This window comes from Bison bison, unplaced genomic scaffold, assembly GCF_000754665.1.
Source record: "Bison bison bison isolate TAMUID 2011002044 unplaced genomic scaffold, Bison_UMD1.0 scf7180017864483, whole genome shotgun sequence".
Lineage (NCBI taxonomy): Eukaryota > Metazoa > Chordata > Mammalia > Artiodactyla > Bovidae > Bison > Bison bison.
This window is the reverse complement of record NW_011495043.1, coordinates 137375-157457: the sequence shown is the minus strand read 5'-3', so window position 1 is coordinate 157457 and position 20083 is coordinate 137375. Positions and strand designations below refer to the sequence as shown.

At 38.7% G+C, this 20083-nt stretch overlaps 2 protein-coding genes across 5 annotated transcripts in view; one reads left to right on the top strand and one right to left on the bottom strand.

Moving 5' to 3' along the window:
* The window catches only part of PCMT1 (protein-L-isoaspartate (D-aspartate) O-methyltransferase), a 42525-nt gene extending 32071 nt beyond the window's left edge, over positions 1-10454 (top strand). Inside the window, exons 6-8 of one of the 4 annotated variants that reach the window (XM_010862536.1) lie at positions 96-265; positions 7955-8098; positions 9645-10454. In XM_010862536.1, the coding sequence (XP_010860838.1) occupies positions 96-265; positions 7955-8098; positions 9645-9657 (327 nt within the window). In that variant the 3' untranslated portion in view covers positions 9658-10454. Of the gene's footprint in view, positions 1-95; positions 1580-7954; positions 8099-9644 lie in introns of those variants that run through there. The other 3 variants (XM_010862538.1, XM_010862540.1, XM_010862539.1) reach the window with 3 other exon arrangements.
* Positions 10455-12753: 2299 nt separating this feature from the next.
* LRP11 (low density lipoprotein receptor-related protein 11) overlaps positions 12754-20083 on the bottom strand; it is a 76982-nt gene continuing 69652 nt past the window's right edge. The window contains exon 8 of the mRNA XM_010862565.1: positions 12754-14680. Coding sequence (XP_010860867.1) covers positions 14526-14680 — 155 coding nt within the window. The 3' untranslated portion in view covers positions 12754-14525. The remainder of the gene's footprint in view (positions 14681-20083) is intronic.

The following is a 20083-nucleotide window of genomic DNA, read 5'->3' as shown; positions in this document are numbered from 1 at the left end:
GCCCATGGACACTGAAAGTTGTGTATAGTGATGTAAAATGACTATTAATATAAAATCTATAACCTGGTGTGTGTGTCCTTTTCTGTTTCTTTTAGCTAATAGACCAGTTAAAGCCTGGTGGAAGATTGATATTGCCAGTTGGTCCTGCAGGTGGAAACCAGATGTTGGAGCAGTATGACAAGCTGCAAGATGGCAGTGTCAAAATGAAACCTCTGATGGGAGTGATATACGTGCCTTTAACAGATAAAGAAAAGCAGTGGTCCAGGTGGAAGTGATTTTCTCTTCTGCTCTTTCTTCTTCCACACATGCAAGGTGAAAGGGTGTGGATTTTAAGAGATCAGACTGCAAGAGCCGCTTTTTTGGTTGTCACCTTTATGCTACTCCATTTTAACATCAGAAATTCACTACATTAAAAATGTAGAAAAGTTTTGCATGGTCTGTCCTTCTTTTGATTTAATTCATCTTTGGGAAAGGGGGTGAGACTTGGTTGGCACAAAGGTGTTTTTCTTTTTCAAGAGGCTGTCAGTCACGCTTTGTAAAGTTACTTTATTATCAGCCACTCTGTTTCTATACTGACAACTAATTTTTATATCTGCTATATGGTCATGGAAATGAAGGCTTTCATCTGAAGAGAAGGGATCATTTCCTGCCCTAGTTCATCTTCTATTATAGCATTGTTGTGAAGAGAAAGAAGGGAAAAGATACTCTTGTCCCAGTTTTCGAAGGTGTCAATGCCAGAGAGGACACTGTCGCTCTGAACTTGACTTCTCTCTTTCAGTCAGGTTCATAGATGCCTGACAACCTGTGCCTATTTTATATCCTGCTGTTATTTCAGAACCACAGTAAGGAAGAAGCTTACCATTTTATACAACAGACTGGCCAGTTGTTGAGCTCCTCTAAGTTCCTGGGGAGGGAAGAGGGTTCTGTGAGTGAGTGCCCAGGTCTCACACACCCACCCAAAGGGCCAACAGCATGTGGCATATCTTCAGCACAGCATGGCTCATGTAACGCCCACTTTTGTTTCTGTGTCTCAGCATCATTGGATATTCCCTTTGAAGCCAAGCTTTCTCTGTTTTTTCTCTTCCTTCTTCCCTGCCCACTCTCTCCAGGGGGAGGGAGTGAAATCCATAAGTAAGACATTAGCTAAGACTACTTGAAATTAACTGCCAAAATAAGAAAGGTCTTACTGTTTCCTTGTTTTAGAATCTGTTTTTACTTGACAAGAGGTACTTATTTTAAGATGATTTCTTAATAAGTAAAATGGCGATTATAGATTTAATGTTGTCGTTGTTTAGTCGCTCAGTAGTGTCTGACTCTTTGTGACCCCATGAACTGCAACACACCAGGCTTCACAGACCTCTCAATTTTGTTTTCTGGGAAGAGGAAAGATACCTTTTTAATGAATGTTTAACAGCAAAAGTGGTAATGAATCTAACTCTGTTTGTTCAAAACTGAGTTTTACTTTTGATTAATTCTGACTGGCCATTTCTGTTGATCCTTATTAGGAAGTGCATTTTAATTCTTCACCTAATGTAGTTATTAATAAAGTTAAGGACTTCCCTTGTGGCTCAGCTGGTAAAGAATCCACCTGCAATGCAGGAAACCTGGGTTCGATCCCTGGAGAAGGGAAAGGCTACCCACTCCAGTATTCTGGCATGGAGAATTACATGTATAGTCAGTCCATGGGGTCTTAAACAGTTGGACACGACTGAGCGACTTTCACTTCACCATGTAGTTATAGCTGTTTTCTTTGAATTCTAACCTGGAGCACAGCCAGGTTAAAGTTTTTTAAAAGCTAGCAGTCTTGTCAATTAGAATCAGATATAGTTACAAACTTCCTTCACTTTGCTTCTAGTATGGTTATATAATTACAAAATATTACGATTGCTGCTCTGTAAATAGGGCAAACGTATCACTGAAATTACTGAAATATGGTATCAGGTAAGAGTGCTTTTTGTTTTTATAACCAGATATATATAAAACGAGTTTTGTTTTTATAAACAGAAGTAGATTTAGCTTGAAGGTAATGAAACTTAAGTTTCTGGGCCCTCACTTGCTTTGGGCCATTCATGGCCTTATACCATATTTTATATACATAGTCTTGTTTTTAGTTGACTTTTTTTTTTTCCCTTCATAAAGCAGCTCCCCCCCACCCACTTACCCAATTATATAAGCTTCAGGCTTCCACTTACCTGTATTTTACCCCTGATAAGACTAAACTATTTGTATTCAATTTAGAATAATTTTTAAATCTATGGACAATTGTTCAGTCATTTACCAAATATTTAAATATATATATATATATTGGTTTTCCTTTTGGCCTTCAACTTTTTAAAATGCTGAGCAATTTTACATATATGCACATAGAAAACTTTTCTCCAGTTGTACTAAGAGGATTTTCTAATTTTTTCTTTTGCAAATTTACTATGTTTTCAAACACATTTTCCTACATCCAAAGATATAGTTCTAATTACATAGATAATCAGTTACTTAGTTGTAAATCATGAAGTTTAAAGAATATAAAACAATCTAGAAATGAAATTGGAAAAAAAAAACTGATGTTAAAAAAATTTGTGCTGAAATTATTAGAAAATAGAATGTTTTGAAAGAGTAAAGCATCAATGGTTAACTTAACATCTTAAGGGACCATTCATCTGCTATTCATTTTTGTGTTCATAAATTGTTAGTCAAGGTCCGAGTGTGCTTAGCTAGGATTTTGAAGTGATTTTAATGAAGGGACTATTCAAAGAAATATGGGAAAAGTTACAGGAACTATAAAGGATGCGACATAGCCAGGGACCAGGGATTCCCAAGGTGATAGTAGGAAGCTGTTACCACTCTAGACCTAAAGGTGAGGAAACAGTTTTACTGGAACCCACTGACAGCAGGGATAGGGTGGGGAGTGGGGGGTCTCTGACGGGAGCTGTAGCTAGAGAGCGAAGCAGCTGCTCCCACATGTAGGAATCGCCTCAGTTCTCTCCCACTGCCCTCTTCTCTCTACCAGGGCATCACAGCAGACCGACTTAACTTTAAGTCAGAGAGGAAGAGGTTCTCGGCCAGATGTAGTCTGAAGTCAGCTTTCACCACCTCCTTCCTTTCCCTTTCCTCCCATAGAGCAGATATCTCTGCTGCTTTTTAAATTTAGGTATGGAAGAGATTTGAGAGGGCGTCTAAGTGTTTATATGTCTTGTTTCTACTGCCATCAGGCTAATCTATACTTAAACTGTCCTTGACAGGGGAAAAAAATGCATCTGTTTTAAATTGCCTTTGAAAAAGCAACTTCTAATACTTTTCTTTGGCAATTCTGTTAAATTTGTTAAATATCTTCAGTGTGATGACCTTCTAATACATCATTAATTCAACAAGTGTGTGTGTGCCCACTACGTGGGCATTGCTGCAGGGCCAGAATACACAGCTGTGAATTTGAAACTGACCATTCTAGTGGAACTTACGTCAGGTAGAGGATCCAAAAAATCAAAAAACAAGACAAACAGGCAGTTAGAGTGCGGTGTGTTGAATCTGGCTTGAGGGTGGTAGGGAGCAATTGTTCAAGCCAGGCAGTGAAGGGATCAGAATTCCATTTCAGAAAGATAATTTTGGTTGTAGGGTAGAGAGTAGATTGGAAAGGGATAAAGCTATAGCCAGAAATAGAAGATACCTATAGCAAATCAGGGGTGCAGTGACGGTGGGCTAAATTAAAGCAGTGGTGGTAAGGATAGAATGTGATTAAAAAGTCACTTATATTTTCTCATCTCACATGGGAATTATGTAAAAAGCTTCCTAAGTCAGTTTCTTGTCAGGCTAGATGATTTTTTTTTCTTCAGGATTAAAGACTCATCCCAGTGCTTTCTTACAACTATTCCCTTGTTTCTCACCTGCTTTTCATCCTTCTCTAATTGAGGCATCCAGAGCTAGGGAGAGTGCTCTTTGATAGTGAGATCCAATCATTGCTGGAAAGGTGTGCTAGAAACTAGATGGGGGAAAAAAAAAAGGACTTAGTGGGCATGCTGAATTCTCATGTCAGATAAACCCGGAAACTTGAATGTAGACTTTTGTCCCCTTATACTTGGAAAAATATTCCTTGCAATTCTGATGGATTAATAAAAGGAGAGAGAATGCCAGATAGATAGGCTGTAGACCTAGAATCTGTGGTATTATGCTCAAGACTATAGATAGGTAATAGTTGCATTAGTTGGTTGCAACTAACTAAATACAAATATTTATTTATATTTTATACATACATGTTTATTTTATATACCTAGAAATGAACGTTTTGTTAATCTTCTGGTAAGTTTTATTTTTGTTTTTAATAGCCACAAGGGTCGATGGAATAAGTCCATCTCTGTTTTGTGAAACAGAGGAATGTTTCAGGGTTCTTGTTCCATAAGTACTTTGTCTACTGATGTCTTCTTAAAGTGCCATGTACGCATGAAAAGGATGTTATGAGCTGACTGGGCATGTCTAGGATTGAGGGTATAGGTCCTAGTGTATCCAACTGATCCTGTGTTCCGAATTGTTCTATACTGTCCCTTTTTAATTTCTTTACCTGTGTTACACAGCATTATGATAAGCTTTACATTCTTAAAGGCAAGAATATATCGTTACTTTTGGAATTCTTTTTATGTTTTTCATAATGCTTTGCACAAAGTTAATTGTACAAAGCTTGTATTACCTCAGAAAGCCCGTGAATTAGAAAACATTCATAGATTTTGATTGTTATTTCCTGACAGTATGTATTTTCAGTTGTTCTTGATAAAGAATATAAAATACTAAATATTAGTGTCTTAGAGTTATTAGCCTAATAATTATGTGTATAATTATTTATTTTACAATAAATATGTTATATATAGTTATTAATCCAATTAATATTAAACTAAATAATCTAAACAATCTAAATAAGCTAATGTTAATCTAAATAATACGAAATCAAGTGGGCCTTAGGAAGCATCACTAAGAACAAAACTAGTGGAGGTAATGGAATTCCAGTTGAGCTCTTTCAAATCCTAAAAGATGATTCTGTGAAAGTGCTGCACTCAGTATGCCAGCAAATTTGGAAAACTCAGCAGTGGCCACAGGACTGGAAAAGGTCAGTTTTCATTCCAATTTCAAAGAAAGACAATGCCAAAGAATGTTCAAACTACCGCACAATTGGACTCATTTCACATGCTAGCAAAATAATGCTCAAAATTCTCCAAGCCAGGCTTCAGCAGTTTGTGAACCGTCATCTTCCAGATGTTCAAGCTGGATTTAGAAAAGGCAGAAGAACCAGAAATCAAATTGCCAGTATCCGTTGGATCATCAAAAAAGCAAGAGAGTTCCAGAAAAACTTATATTTCTGCTTTATTGACTACACCAAATCCTTTGACTGTGGATCACAACAAACTGAAAAATTCTTCAAGAGAAGGGAATACCAGACCACCTGACCTGCCTCCTGAGAAATCTGTATGCAGGTCAGGAAGCAACAGTTAGAACCGGACAAGGAACAGCAGACTGGTTCCAAATTGGGAAAGGAGTATGTCAAGGCTATATATTGTCACCCTGCTTACTAAACTTATATGTAGAGTACATCATGCGAAATGCTGGGCTGGATGAAGCACAAGCTGGAATCAAGATTTCCAGGAGAACTATCAATAACCTCAAATATGCAGATGACACCACCCTTTATGGCAGAAAGTGAAGAAGCACTAAAGAGCTTCTTGATGAAAGAGGAGAGTGAAAAAGCTGACTTAAAACTCAATATTCAGAAAACTAAGATCATGGCATCTGGTCCCATCACTTCATGGCAAATAGATGGGGAAACAATGGAAACAGTGACAGACTTTATTTTTGGGAGGCCCCAAAATCACTGTAGATGTTGACTGCAGCCATGAAATTAAAAGACACTTGCTCCTTGCAAGAAAAGCAATGACCAACCTAGATAGCATATTAAAAAGCAGAGACATTACTTTGCCAACAAAGGTCCATCTAGTCAAAGTTATGGTTTTTCCAGTAGTCACGTATAGACATGAGAGTTGGACCATAAAGAAAGCTGAGCACTGAAGAATTGATGGTTTTGAACTGTGGTGTTGGAAAAGACTCTTGAAGGAGATCCAACCAGTCCATCCTAAAGGAAATCAGTCATGAATATTCATTGGAAGGACTGATGCTGAAGCTGAAGCTCCGATACTTTGACCACCTGATGCAAAGAACTGACTCATTGGAAAAGACCCTGATGCTGGGAAAGACTGAAGGTGGGAGGAGAAGGGGACGACAAGGATGAGATGGTTGGATGACATCATTGACTCGATGGATATGAGTTTGAGCAAGCTCCAGGAGTTGGTGATGGACAGAGAAGCCTGACATGCTGCAGTCCATGGGGTCACAAAGGGTCAGACACGAGTGAGCAACTGAACTGAATCTAATTAATATTAGCACATATATAGGGCTGCCATCTATGGGGTCACACAGAGTTGGACACGACTGAAGTGACTTACCAGCAGCAGCAGCAGCAGTTTTAAAAAGCCTTTGTAGAAATTTAATACATACTATTTTTTATTTTAAATGATCTATACATGTAAGTCAGATTAAAAATATGGTTATGTAGAATTTTAAATATTAGGAAAAATTAAGAAGGTTAATAGATTTTGAAGTCTTAGGATGTGACAGGGTTATACATGCCATGGCAGCAAATTTTTGGTTTTCCTTAACAACTTAAATGTTATAATTCAGATCTGTAAACTTAATTTCTTTTCCTTTTTTTGTGTGTGTGGGTGGGGGCGGGGGGGATACTGTTAATATCCTTGCCTTCTATTTGTTTTCCACAGTAATATTCCTATCAAAGTAATGTACATGCATTTAAAAATAGGAAAAAAACAAACAGAAAAGAATAAAAGTCATCCATAATCCCAGAATCTAGAGATAACCTCTTATTAACATTTTAGATTTTTTCTTCTTTTCTATATATCCATAGAAGTATATACATTTCTTTTGTATTCCTGAGATCATAGTTTTATTTTATAATCTCTCTTTATTTAATAAAATATCATCAACATTGTCCTTCATCATTAAATATTTTTTAATGGTATGATTTTTTTTCACCAGTTTTATTGAGATATAATTGACATATAGCACTGTAGTAGTTTTAGGTGTACAACATAGTGATTTGGTATGTTGCAAAATGATTACCACAATAAGTTTAGGTCTTACATTCAAGTCTTTAACCCATTTTGATTTTGGGGGATGTGGTGTTAGGATAGAGGTCCGGTTTCATTCTGTTTTCATGTGGCTGTCCAGTTTTCCCAACACCACTTATTGAAGAGACTGTTCTTTCTACATCATATATTCTTGGCTCCTAATTAATTGACCATATATGCATGAGTTTACTTCTGGGCTTTTTACTCTGTTCCATTGGTCTCTATGTCTGTTTTTATGCTGAGTACCATACTGTTTTGATTACTTTGGCTTTGTAATATAGTTGGACATCAGGAAGTGTGATACCTCCAGTCTTATTGTTCTTTCTAAAGATTGCTTTGGCTATTTGGAGTCTCTTGTGGCCCTGTACACATTTTAGGATTGTTCTATTTATGTGAAGAATGTCATTGAAATTTTGATAGGGATTTTATTGACTCAGTAGATTACTTTGGGTAGTATGGATATTTTAACTATTAACTCTTCCAGTTCATGGGTATGAAATATATTTACATTTATTTGTGTCATCTTCAGTATCTTTCATTAACATTCTGTAGTTTTCAGTGTACAACTCTCACCTCTTTGGTTAAATTTACTTCCAGATATTTTATCCTTTTTGCTATAATTGTAAATGAGATTGTTTTCTTAATTTTTCTTTTGATAGTTTATTATTAGTATATAGAAACAACTAATTTTAGTTATCATCTGCAAAAAGAGACAGTTTTACGTCTTTCTTTCCGATTTTGATGCCTTTTATTTCTTTTTCTTGCCTAATTGCTCTGGCTAGGATTTCCAGTACTATGTTGAATAAAAGTGGCGAGAGTGGGCATCCTTGTCTTGTTCCTGATTTTAGAGGAAAAGCTTTCAGTTTTTCACCATTGAGAATGATGTTAGCTGTGAGCTTGTCATATGTGGCCTTTATTATGTTGAGGTACGTTCCCTCTATACCCAGTTTGTTGAGAGTTTTTAATCCTTTTCCCTTTTCAAAAAAATTTTTAAATGGAGAGGATATTTAGAAATGTACTATATTGTTGGGCAATAAAGATATTTATTGACAAAATCCTTAGTACCTTGCAACTGTAAAATGTGGTAAAGTGATTTTAAAAAATAGTATCTTTAATTCATATTTTTAAAAGCACGAGTAAATTTATGAATAGAGCATTTTGCAAGTAAACTCTTTGAAGATTAAGTATTTTAATGCTTGCATGAATTTCATTAAAAGCTGTTTCATGAGAATTATAGTACTTATATTATTTGGAAGAATATATTAAGAGGAGCCAGAACTGGTAACTTATCATTTGACAGACAATCCAGTGTTGTATGACAAAGACAACTTATGGGAGAAGTCATTTTTAAAATATTTTCTTGCACAATTTATAAAATTCATATTTTATAGAAAATACCATATTGTCCAAAAATCCCTTAATTCACCACATACCTGGGAAATTTTAGCTCTTTATTTATCTTTCCTTCAAATTTATTTAACAGCTTTTTAAAAACTTAAAAAAAAAATTTATTACAGACAAGTTGCAAGAATTGTGCAAAGAGCTCCTGAATCTCTTCATCCAGAGTTAACAATTATTAATTAACACTTTCCACATTCCTTTTCATTCCCTCTTTCTATATATACACACACACACACACACACAACATTTTTTTCCCCTGGATCATTTGATATTTAATTGCAAACATCCTACTTCTTTACCCCTAAAGTACTTGAGTATTTAACAGTGTTGCTTGTTACTCAGATTATCCTCAAATAAGAAGCTTTTCTGCTAGCTTTACTTTTTTACTTTTAGCAGCTTTATTGAGGTATAGTTTATATACCATACAGTTTGCTTTAGACTGCATTTTTATTCCTGCCTTCCTCTCACTGGCAGTTGCTGGTACAGTGCTGCAGCTGGCTGAGCAAATGGTTTCTCTTAGAGCTGATAAAGCTGCCTTATGAAATCAGCTGACAGGTATATTATACCTACAGATGATGCTTTTTCTCACAGAGTTTGGTTTGAGATTGACCCACTCAGTGATTGCTCAACAATATACTCAACAGATACTCTAAACAAAAGACTAAATTTTTGTCCAGTTTTGTGAATATAAAGACTTATCTGAACTCTAAGTACTTAAGTTATTATTGTACAATAAATAGTATTAGCAAGATCCTGGATCTAAAAGTTAATCATTTCTCTGAATTTTTGGTCTTGAAGGAAGAAAATTACTTTTGAATTAAAAAAATAAAGAATTAAGGCCCTTCAGTTTTCATTCTTCATTCTGGAGTAGCATGAACGATGTTTGAAATGGCTGATTTCCATTTTTGCTTTGACCTGAATCATTTGCTTAGGTTTTTTTTTTTTTTTAATGTAATATATTGCTTGGGGATCGGTATATTTTTACTGATTTATTAGTTCTATCTAAACTGTTAGAAAGCCAAGTTTATCATATGTAACTCCTACTTATATATTCCTCTCTTTCTCCCCCAGGGATGAACTGTAAAAGCAACATCAGCTTGACCAGTATAATAATATTACAGTGGATTGCTCATCTCAGTCTTCAAAGCTTTTGAAAATCAACAGCATCACAGCTTGTTTTGAACTTTCTTACACTATTTTCAGCATGAAAATGTGTGGATTTGTGGGGTTTCTAATTCTTCAGAGAGGCATAGAAGCCAGATTGGAAAGAAGAAGGATGCAGAATATAAATTTGTGTATTATTACTTTAACATGCCCACATTTTCCTTTAAATATTAAAAGAAGGGGTTCTGCAAAATGGAAAACATGGTTTGTGAATTGATTTTGAGGAGTGACTTTTCTTAGGCACTTAATTCTGTTCTGATGTTAATTTATCGGACTGCTTTTGTGCATCAGATAACACCACCATTCACAAGTTAAGATTCTTGGTTTTTGGGTGTATGTTAGATACTACTAAGAAAATAGAGATGAGCTTCCTTTTTAAAGCTTTTGATGTGGTGTCATAGAATAGCATGTTGTAGATACAATCAGCTGCTTTGTTACCTTAAAACTAAGCATTTGTAAATATTAAAACTTAAGGAAATGGCAGGTGATGTCCCCTAAAACACTCGGCTGTTCAGATTGGACATAACTGACATAGTTCTTCCTTTTTCTCTTTAAAAATAATAGGAGACTTGTAGCTTAGTATTGTTTTTTCTGTTTCTAACTTGCTGCTCATAATGTATATGGATTTAACATGCTGTGTAAGCTGTGTCCTAGTTACTGAACAGTTTATGCAGTGCTGCTTTGCCAAATAAAGTTAAAAGTGAAAGAGGCATTGGTGGTGTTTGAATATAGAAGAACCATATGTCCACCAGGTACAGAATGCTAAGGTCACAGAGAAAACATTGTTTCTCTGATGCTCCATTTTGTGAGATCTGAGTAAGTTAAGAGCTTTAATCTAACTGCACATTTGAGGAATGTAACGGTTTCTTGGGGACAAGAACTTCACCTCATTTATTATTTTTCTTTGCCTAACACAGGGCCTCTTATAGATGTACCATATGTGCTGAATGAATGAATGAACTGACCTGATGTCAAGAAAGAGCAGGTTAAGGATAAATTTACCGAAACCCATCTGTGACCTACAAATAGATTTATTAATATAACGACTGTAAAATGAGTTTAAGTCAGTAACACGTTGGGATCTTGCTTAAATGTTGTGATCTTCTCTTTTACAGCAGGATCTTAGTTTTTTAAAGGGCTCTAAATCTTAAAGAAATACACGCTCTAGAAGCTATCAGAACTGGCCCTCCCAGCAAAGCCCTTCCCTCTGTTGTGTGCAAGTGTGTATGATTCTGGCAGGCAGAGCCTTAGTGAGGTGCTGAGGCAACTTTCCTCCACCTCTTAAATTAAAGTCTAACATATCACTTCTTTGAAAATAGCTTTTAAAAATTGTACATACGTCTTTGACGAGTGTCTCCTCTTGGGCAGTCAGTGTCTTAGGCACAGGAAACTTGCATTAGTTGATGACCAAACTTGTGAGTTCATTGCTGGCTTCAGTTTGCTGTGGTTAGTGTTGCTTCTGGACTCAGGCCGTGAACTCTTTTGATCCAGGACTTGGCATTTGCAATAGCTTCAAAGGTCAAATATTCTCAAGGACTTTAAATTAATTCTTCAACTTATTCACTCGTCTGTATCCTTCCTAGCCATGATCAACAATTTATGTTAAGTCTCTCTGTTAGGTCTTGGGGATAGAAAAAGGCCCTTACTCTCAAGGGGTGTGTAGTCTGTAGTCCGGTTGAGGGGACAATTTATAAATCTGATAAGACAAACTAATAAGTGGCATCTGATTGGTGAAGACACATGCTATGCCAATCCTTGCTCTTGGACTTCACACTTTTTGAATTAAAAAATGTTTAGGAATTTCCCTGGGAGTCTAGTGGTTAAGACTCCAAGCTTCCACTGCAGGAGCTGGGCTTTGATCCTCGGTCAGGGAACTGAGATCTCAAATGCTGTGTGGCCAAAAAAAAAAAAAAAACCCAAAAGATTTTTTAAAAATTTTGAATAAGGAGGAATGGATTTTAAGCAAGCACCATTCATTAATGGGTAAAGATTAATGAATTTTAACTATATGAACTTTTAATTTACATATGTTTTGCTCAAAGAAGAGACCAAATAGAGCACCACTAAGAAATCCTGCTTGAAGAGAACTGACTGGCCCTTGGGGCCCAAGGAAGTGTGTGTTTATCTATTATAATAAAGAGGAAAAAACCTGATAATTTCCCTATGCTTAATCCTTCCAGTATCACTGGGGCAGTGGTCATGTTGGTTCCCCACTTCAGGCTCTTTTTTTCTAACTGACCTGTGTTGTCCGGGGTAGGACTCTTCCATGCCCCCTTGCTTTGGTTCCTAGAGTGCTCTCCTGGGCCGTGAAAGCCTGCCTCCTTTCCTCATTCTCTCCTTACCCCATCACCCCCGCTCCCCACCCCCACCCCCATTTCCTGTGCTGCTTTTCTTCCCTTTCCCTTCACTTCCTTCCCTTTTTCATGAGAGGAAGTTCTAGGGCTGCTGGGTCTAAAGAACTCATCCTCACTTGGGTGGAGTATCCAGGCTGGTGATGGTCACAGTGAGGATACTTTAAGTATTAATACAAGAGGCAATGATCCAGGGACCTAGGGCAGCCGAGGACATCTGTATTTGAATTCCCACGCCTTGAACATTACTGTGCCCCTTACAGCCTTGCATCACATTGAGTAATTTCTTTTGCCAGCACTGTTTGTTTAGGTTTGTTGGTGATTATCCTATCAGGATTTTGCCTAGAAATTAGCTTTCGGATCAAAGAGGCTGCAAAATTTCCATGATAACACTATTGTATTAGTTTTCAATCAATAGTAAAAAGGATATTTTCTTGGGGGTAGGGGGGAGACCTGTGCTACCACTGGCCAGTGTCATGAGAGGAGATACACAGCATATCACTAGCCAAAGGAAAATTCAAAATTCAAGCACGGTTCCTATTGAATATGTATCACTTTTGTACCATCATAAAGAAAAAAAAAGGTAAGTCTGAGCAACATATCAAGTTGGAGACCATCTGTACTAGTAAGTATTAAAAGTTGTAAAAAAAAAAAAAAAAAGAGGCTTAAGAATAAAATACAATTTATTAAAGAATATTGTACACATAGATATGGGACATCTTTTTATCAAGAATTTCAACACCATAGCAATACTAAATTGTGTTTTAATTTCTTCATGTATAAAAGATGTGCTGAAAGATGCATGCCTCAACAGTTTTTATTTTATTGAATATGGCTGTAGGTGACATCCTTCTATATAAAAACAAACTGCACAGCATCACATAAAGAATACAAACATCTTAAGTTCATTCATACAGTCATTTCTCTAAACTCCTTAAGGAGAAATTTAAATCTTTGCTCAACTCTAAAATTCAACAAAATGCTCGAGTTTCTCAGGAAATAAAAAATAACCCATTTGTTTTCTGACCACTAACTGCCCATTTCTTAATATATATCTCTGACCCAAATTAAGTCCTTTGCTAAAGGAACAACCTACATCAGGTTCAGTCTAAACATAGTTTTCTAGAGGGTTTTCAAGTATCTTAAAAGATTTACCACTTACGGTAAAAAAAAAAAAAAAAACTATTATATAAATAGAACACATACATTCGCCTCAGTAATTTCTAGAATGTGTATTGTCCCAGCATTAAGGAATGGTGGAAATAATATGCCTTTAAAATCCTACAGATTAAAAGGCAAAAGATGCTAAGCTAGATGCTGGTTTTCTATAAAGATGAATTTGTGCAAAACTCCCTTATGCTCTGGGAATATATAAGCCTGGCATTAGCTGTTTGCATACTGTAACATTTTAGAGCATGAAATAAATAATGGGAAAACTGCATCACTCCACTGAATGGAAGAATCACCGATTCTTAAGTTGAATATTTATTCATGAATCACTGACTCTTATTTTTGCAAAAGCTGTACCCAGAGATCCATTCAGTGTTGTTTTTCCATTTGAATGTGGTTTTTTCCTTCCCTCAACACTAATGTTGAAAACCAGTTTCTATATAAGTGAGCTGCTATGTTCTGGACCATTGAGCAGCATTGAGTAGATCCAAGAAAGAACTAAACATCCTTGTTCATTTTTCCCTCAGCTAAGTGTTAAGTTTTTGACCTGCCAGGTTCTCTGCTTCTGCTTTGACTTCCTATCTCACTTGATGACCATGTTAGAGCTACTTGTAATCGGAAGTCTGAGTTACTCTCCATTGGGAGAATGAAGCAGCCACGTGACATGATGTCAGTCAGCGATTGGAAACAACTGCTATTTACCTTCCCGGAGGCCTCATTGACCTGATCATTAGGCTTATAGCTTAGATATTCCTGCCACAGGTAATATCTCATTGAAGGTGTGTGCTCAATTGAGATCCATCCCCAGAAACAGGTTTTGAAGAGGAGAAGGGAAAGGAGAGCACTGGAAGCTGAGAGGAAGGGGAAGGCCACGGGACAAGGGATGCGGGGTGCTATGAAGTGCCAACGGCTGGCTTCTGTGAAGCAAAGTGTTAACACCGCCAGTGTCAGGCGCCTCTAGAGACACAGAATTTTCTGCCTTGGCTAACTACAAATTCCTATTTTTAGGGATAGCTTACATAAATCAGAATTAGATTTGTAAAAGTCTTTAATCATGTGGACTCCTCTAAATTTCAAAATATGTTACATACTTCCCAAGGAAAATCAATAAATAAAAGCAAAGGTTGAGTATTTGCAGAATCTTCCAGGGTTTTCAGTAGTTTTCTTAGCTTAGTTAAAAACAAGAGGTAATAAATATCAGAACTCAAACTATGTATAAATTATAAGTGAAACATGTCCTTGCCCTCAGCTGTTTAGATTCCACTTATTATAGATACATCCCATTTATGAGGTAGTCAGATTCCTCAGATGTAATGGGACGAGCTTTTTTAAGTTTCTGTTTCACCAGTCGTAGTCGACAGGCAACCATGAGAAGCAGCAAAGCAGTGATAGCCAAACCCAGGGCCAGAGGCAGCACTGCACCTGTGCAAGGTCAGAAATGAACAAGGGTGAGTCAATGATTAAGAACAGTAACAACTACAATCTACTATATGATAAACACTGTGCATGCACTGTTTTATTTAACTTGAACAACTCAGTAGGTACTTGTACTACTACAAGTACTATTAATACTACAAGTAGGTACTTGTACTACCTCTGTTTGGCAGATTAACTGAGGTACAGAAAGATTAAGTAATTGGCCTAAGAGCACACAGCTTGTAAACTGAGGTCTAGGTCTCAAACACAGACTTCCTTAAAGCCAACTTGTGTGGCAAGTTCCTATGAGATGCATATGCCAACAGCGGGTACAAATGTTGTAGTCAGACTCCCCTATATCCAACTTTAATAGACATCCTGTAAACAGACAACCGCAAAGACACTGTAGCCATAGGAAATATTTTCATTGTAGCTTACATTTATGGATTCATACATGATCATTCTCCATTAAAATAAATATGGACGAACTCCTGATTCCTTGCTCTGGTTAGGGCTTAAAGACATTTTTATTTCCTAAAGCCAGAGAACCTACTCTCAGCCTGTAGAACCATTATTAAAAACTTGAGGAAGTGACTTCCCTGGTGGTCTAGTGGCTAGGACTGCGCTCCCTATGCAGGGGTCCAGGTTCAATCCCTGGGCAGGGAACTAAGAAACTAAGAGTTCACGTGCTGCAACTCAACATGCATGCATGCTGCAACTAAGACCAGGTGCAGCCAAATAAATAATTTAAAAAAAGGCAAAAAAATCTCTACTTCTCCTTCATGGGTTTTTTCCCTGTGGGGTTGGTCCTAGACACCTAGACTAGAAGCATCTTTTAGAGCCGTCCAGGAGTCCAGAAGGGACAGAGTGTACCCCAGATCAGTCTGTCTTATCAAGCTCAGCAGGGTCTATTCTTAGTCTGCTTTGCTCTGTAGTCAGGCCAGGCTTGGAGATGGTATTGTGGAAATATTTTTAGCTACAGGGGCCTTGCCAACTGGTGGAACTAGAAGAGCAAAAATCTCCATTGCATAAACTGACTTCATAATATTTTCTTTCATTTATTTATTCATTCATTTTGCATTAATAGCCATGTGCCTGACACTGGTAATCAAAGATAGTAAAGAGTGCTTTATACATGAAGTACTTTAATTCTCACAACCACCATATGAGTTCGTACTGTTTGTATCCCCATTTTACAAATGAGGGAACTAAGTTATTGAGGATTAAGTGACTTGACTAAGTATGGGACGTGGTAAAACAGTACAGTTTCAGAACCACTATTTATACCACTTCTTCAAAAGTTAAATGAGAGCATTTTCTAATGCCATTTTCTAATGATCATTTTCAAATCTGGGTAAGAAAGACATTTAAATGAAAAGATACAATAAAGTATTATAGTTACTATGGTAGAATTATATATGAAGTGCAGATATAAAAAGGAGTGGTCCATGCATCTGATTCCTAGGACGTTTGCTTGCACGATTTAGATGACTGATGGACCTTGTTTAGGGTAGGCGAGGGAGATTATTTTTTGACAGTTTCATATTGAGATGCCTACAGCCATGAAATTAAAAGACGCTTACTCCTTGGAAGGAAAGTTACCACCAACCTAGATAGCATATTGAAAAGCAGAGACATTACTTTGCCAACGAAGGTCTGTCTAGTCAAGGCTATGGTTTTTCCTGTGGTCATGTATGGATGTGAGAGTTGGACTGTGAAGAAGGCTGAGCGCTGAAGAATTGATGCTTTTGAACTGTGGTGTTGGAGAAGACTCTTGAGAGTCCCTTGGACTGCAAGGAGATCCAACCAGTCCATTCTGAAGGAGATCAGCCCTGGGATTTCTTTGGAAGAAATGATGCTAAAGCTGAAACTCCAGTACTTTGGCCACCTCATGCGAAGAGTTGACTCATTGGAAAAGACTCTGATGCTGGGAGGGATTGGGGGCAGGAGGAGAAGGGGACGACAGAGGATGAGATGGCTGGATGGCATCACTGACTCGATGGACGTGAGTCTGGGTGAACTCCGGGAGTTGATGACGGACAGGGAGGCCTGGCGTGCTGCGATTCATGGGGTCGCAAAGAGTCGGACACGACTGAGCGACTGAACTGAACTGAACTGAATGCCAATCCAGGTAGAATTTTCTATTTGGTTCTTCGATTAGTTGGGCTTAAATATGTGAAGGGTTGGGACTTCTCTGGTGGTCCAGTGGTTAAGAATCAGCCTGCCAAATGTGGGAGACATGGATTTGATCCCTGACCCGGGAAGATTCCACATGTCATGGAGCAACTAAGCCCATACACCACAACTACTGAGCCCGTGTGCCGCAACTACTGAAGCCCGCATCTCCTGGAGCCTGTGCTCTGCAACAAGAGAAGCCACTGCAAGGAGAAGCCTTCACACCGCAACTAGAGAGTGGTCCCTGCTCACCACAACTAGAGAAAGATCGAGCACAGCAGCAAAGACCCAGCACAGCCAAAGTAAGATAAATACATAAAATTTTTTAAAAATATGTGGAGCCTTTTAGGATTAAGGTGGTGGTTGCAGCTACAAAACTGGGTGAGACTTCCAGAGAGAAAGGGAAGAGAGAAGAGGGCCAGGAACAAGGCTCTAGGAGACATCAACATTTAAGAGGGCAGACAAAGAAGAGAACCAGAAAGCATAGAAAGAGACATGTCAGAGGGATGGCTGGCAACCAACCGAGCGGGGAGTCCTGGAAGCAGAGGGCTGAGGCTATTTCAAGAGGACAGTGGTCAGCAGAATCGAATGCTAAGGAAAGGTCAAGTGAGGCGAGGCCTGGAGAGGCCACTGCGCTTAGCAATTGGGAGTTCATTTACAGGGAGATTGAAGGCTGAGGGATGCTGTTTTGTTTCTTGTATATTTTGAGAGCTGAATGTGTCTAGGGGAATGAACCAGTGGAAATTATAAACATGGGGAGTTAATAAATGATGGAAAAACAAACTTGAGGTGATAAGGAGCTGCATCAAGGTCGGGGGAGGGATACTGACCTTGGAAAGAGGGTCAGTATCCTCTTTCCTTTAGCACTGGAGGAAAGGAAGAGAGGGTGGAAGACTTCCCTGATGGTCCAGTGATTAAGACTCCACACTCCCAATGCAGGGGACATGGCTTTGATCCCTGGTTGGGGGATTAAGATCCCACATACAGCACAGTGGGGCCAAGAAAAAAAAAAAGAGAGAGGGTGGGTACTGACAGGTATTGGGGGCAAGTAACTGAGAAAGTTCACTCCTGATGGTGGTGGTGGTTTAGTCACTAAGTCGTGTCTGACTCTTGCAGCCCCATGGACTGTAGCCCGCCAGGCTCTTCTGTTCATGGGATTCTCCAGGCAAGAATATGGGAGTGGGTTATCATGCCCTCCTCCAGGGAATCTTCTCAACCCTGAGATCGAATTTGAATCTCTTGTGTCTCCTAAGTTGACAGACAGGTTCTTTTCCACTAGCGCCACCTGGGATAGCTTTGATTTTCTGAGCTTAAAATCATTCCCAGGTATAGCTGGCCTCCTCTCCAAGACAAGAGGAGCTGGAGCTGAGTACACACTAATGGCATTTCAAACTCTGGTGTATTTGTGGAATCCTAGGTAAAACTGAAGAAAATTCTCAAGAACATTCTGGAATTGTCTGGGTTCAGGAGGATGGGATGAGGAGGTTGCATCAGTGACTCTTGATACAAAACAGTGGTTTGAGTGAGGCCAGTATTCCCAAGGGCTTCCCAGGAAGCTCAATGGCAAAGAATCTGCCTGCCAATGCAGGAGATGCTGGAGGCGTGGGTTCAATCCTTGGGTCAGGAAGATCCCCTGGAAAAGGAAATGGCAACCACTACAGTATTCCTACCTGGAAAATCCCATGGACAGAGGAGGCTAGGAGGCTACAGTCCATGGGGTTGCAAAGAGTTGGACATGACTGAGCATACATGCACAATATTCCCAAAGAGAATTGTAAAAGATAAGAGTCTGTGATAAACCAACCATCTAGAATTTGACTCTTGAGCTGGTGCATACATTCCAGTTTCCTAATGGTGACCCTGAGGAAAGAAGTTCTGAAAAGGCTCAGTTTGGCCCTGAAGGTGTCAGTTTCCCTGCATCTTCCAGTACTAGTCACAAAGATGGATAGGTTACAAAGGAACTGGATGAAAAAGAGACTTTGGTCAACCCTAGGAATCTAAAACCATTTCTTACAAACTGGATTCCGACACCCAGCCCCAGTTCTGCTTGTTCAGGGAAGGAAATTGATTACAGGCTGCCTTTCTAAATGCATATGACTTGTTTGAAGATGAACACCAGCGTTCAGGCTTCAGGAGAAGAGAGCTATGATTGAAGACCCCAGTCCCAAGAATGGGACTCAGAGGGAGCTATGGCAATCATAAAACAGCATATAATCTAAGGGGATTTTCTGTTTGCCAAAGTCAGATACGGCTTCCCAAGTGCTCCGTAGTAAAGAATCTGCCTGCCAATGCAGGAGAGGAGGATTCAGTCCCTGGGTCAGGCAGATCCCCTGGATAGGAAATTGCAACCCACCTCCAGCATTCTTGCCTGGGAAATCCCATGAAGAGAGGAGACTGGCGGACTACAGTCCATGAGGTCACAAAAGAGGTGGATACAATTTAGCAACTAAACAACAACAAAAAGTCAGGCATAGGGTTGCTCTACTGTCAGATCTGATTCCCGGCTAATGAATCAGGAATGATTTATTAATCAATTTGATGACAAAGAAGATGACGCCTCACATAAAGTATTTGCTAGGATACTGAAAGTTATTTTCAACTTTTAAATACTCAGTTGGCATACTTTAATGCTTTTAGTTCAGGTAATTTAAAATTTCCCACCTTCTTCTAAGGGCTTCCCAGGAGGCACTATTGGTAAAGAACCAGCCTGCCAGTTCAGGAGACATAAGAGATGCAGGCTTGATCCCTGGGTCTGGAAGATTCCCTGGAGAAGGGAATGGCAACCCACTCCAGTATTCTTGCCTGGAGAATCCCATGGACAGAGGAGCCTGGCAGGATACAGTCTATGGGGTCTCAAAGAATTGAACACGACTAATGAGAAACACTGGGCTGGAGGAAGCACAAGCTGGAATCAAGATTCCCGGGAGAAATATCAATAACCTCAGATATGCAGATGATACCACCCTTATGGCAGAAAGTGAAGGGGAACTAAAAAGTCTCTTGATGAAAGTGAAAGAGGAGAGTGAAAAAGTTGGCTTAAAGCTCAACATTCAGAAAACGAAGATGATGGCATCTGGTCCCATCACTTCATGGCAAATAGATGGGGAAACAGTGGAAACAGTGTCAGACTTTATTTTTGGGGGCTCCAAAATCACTGCAGATGGTGACTGCAGCCATGAAATTAAAAGACGCTTACTCCTTGGAAGAAAAGTTATGACCAACCTAGATAGCATA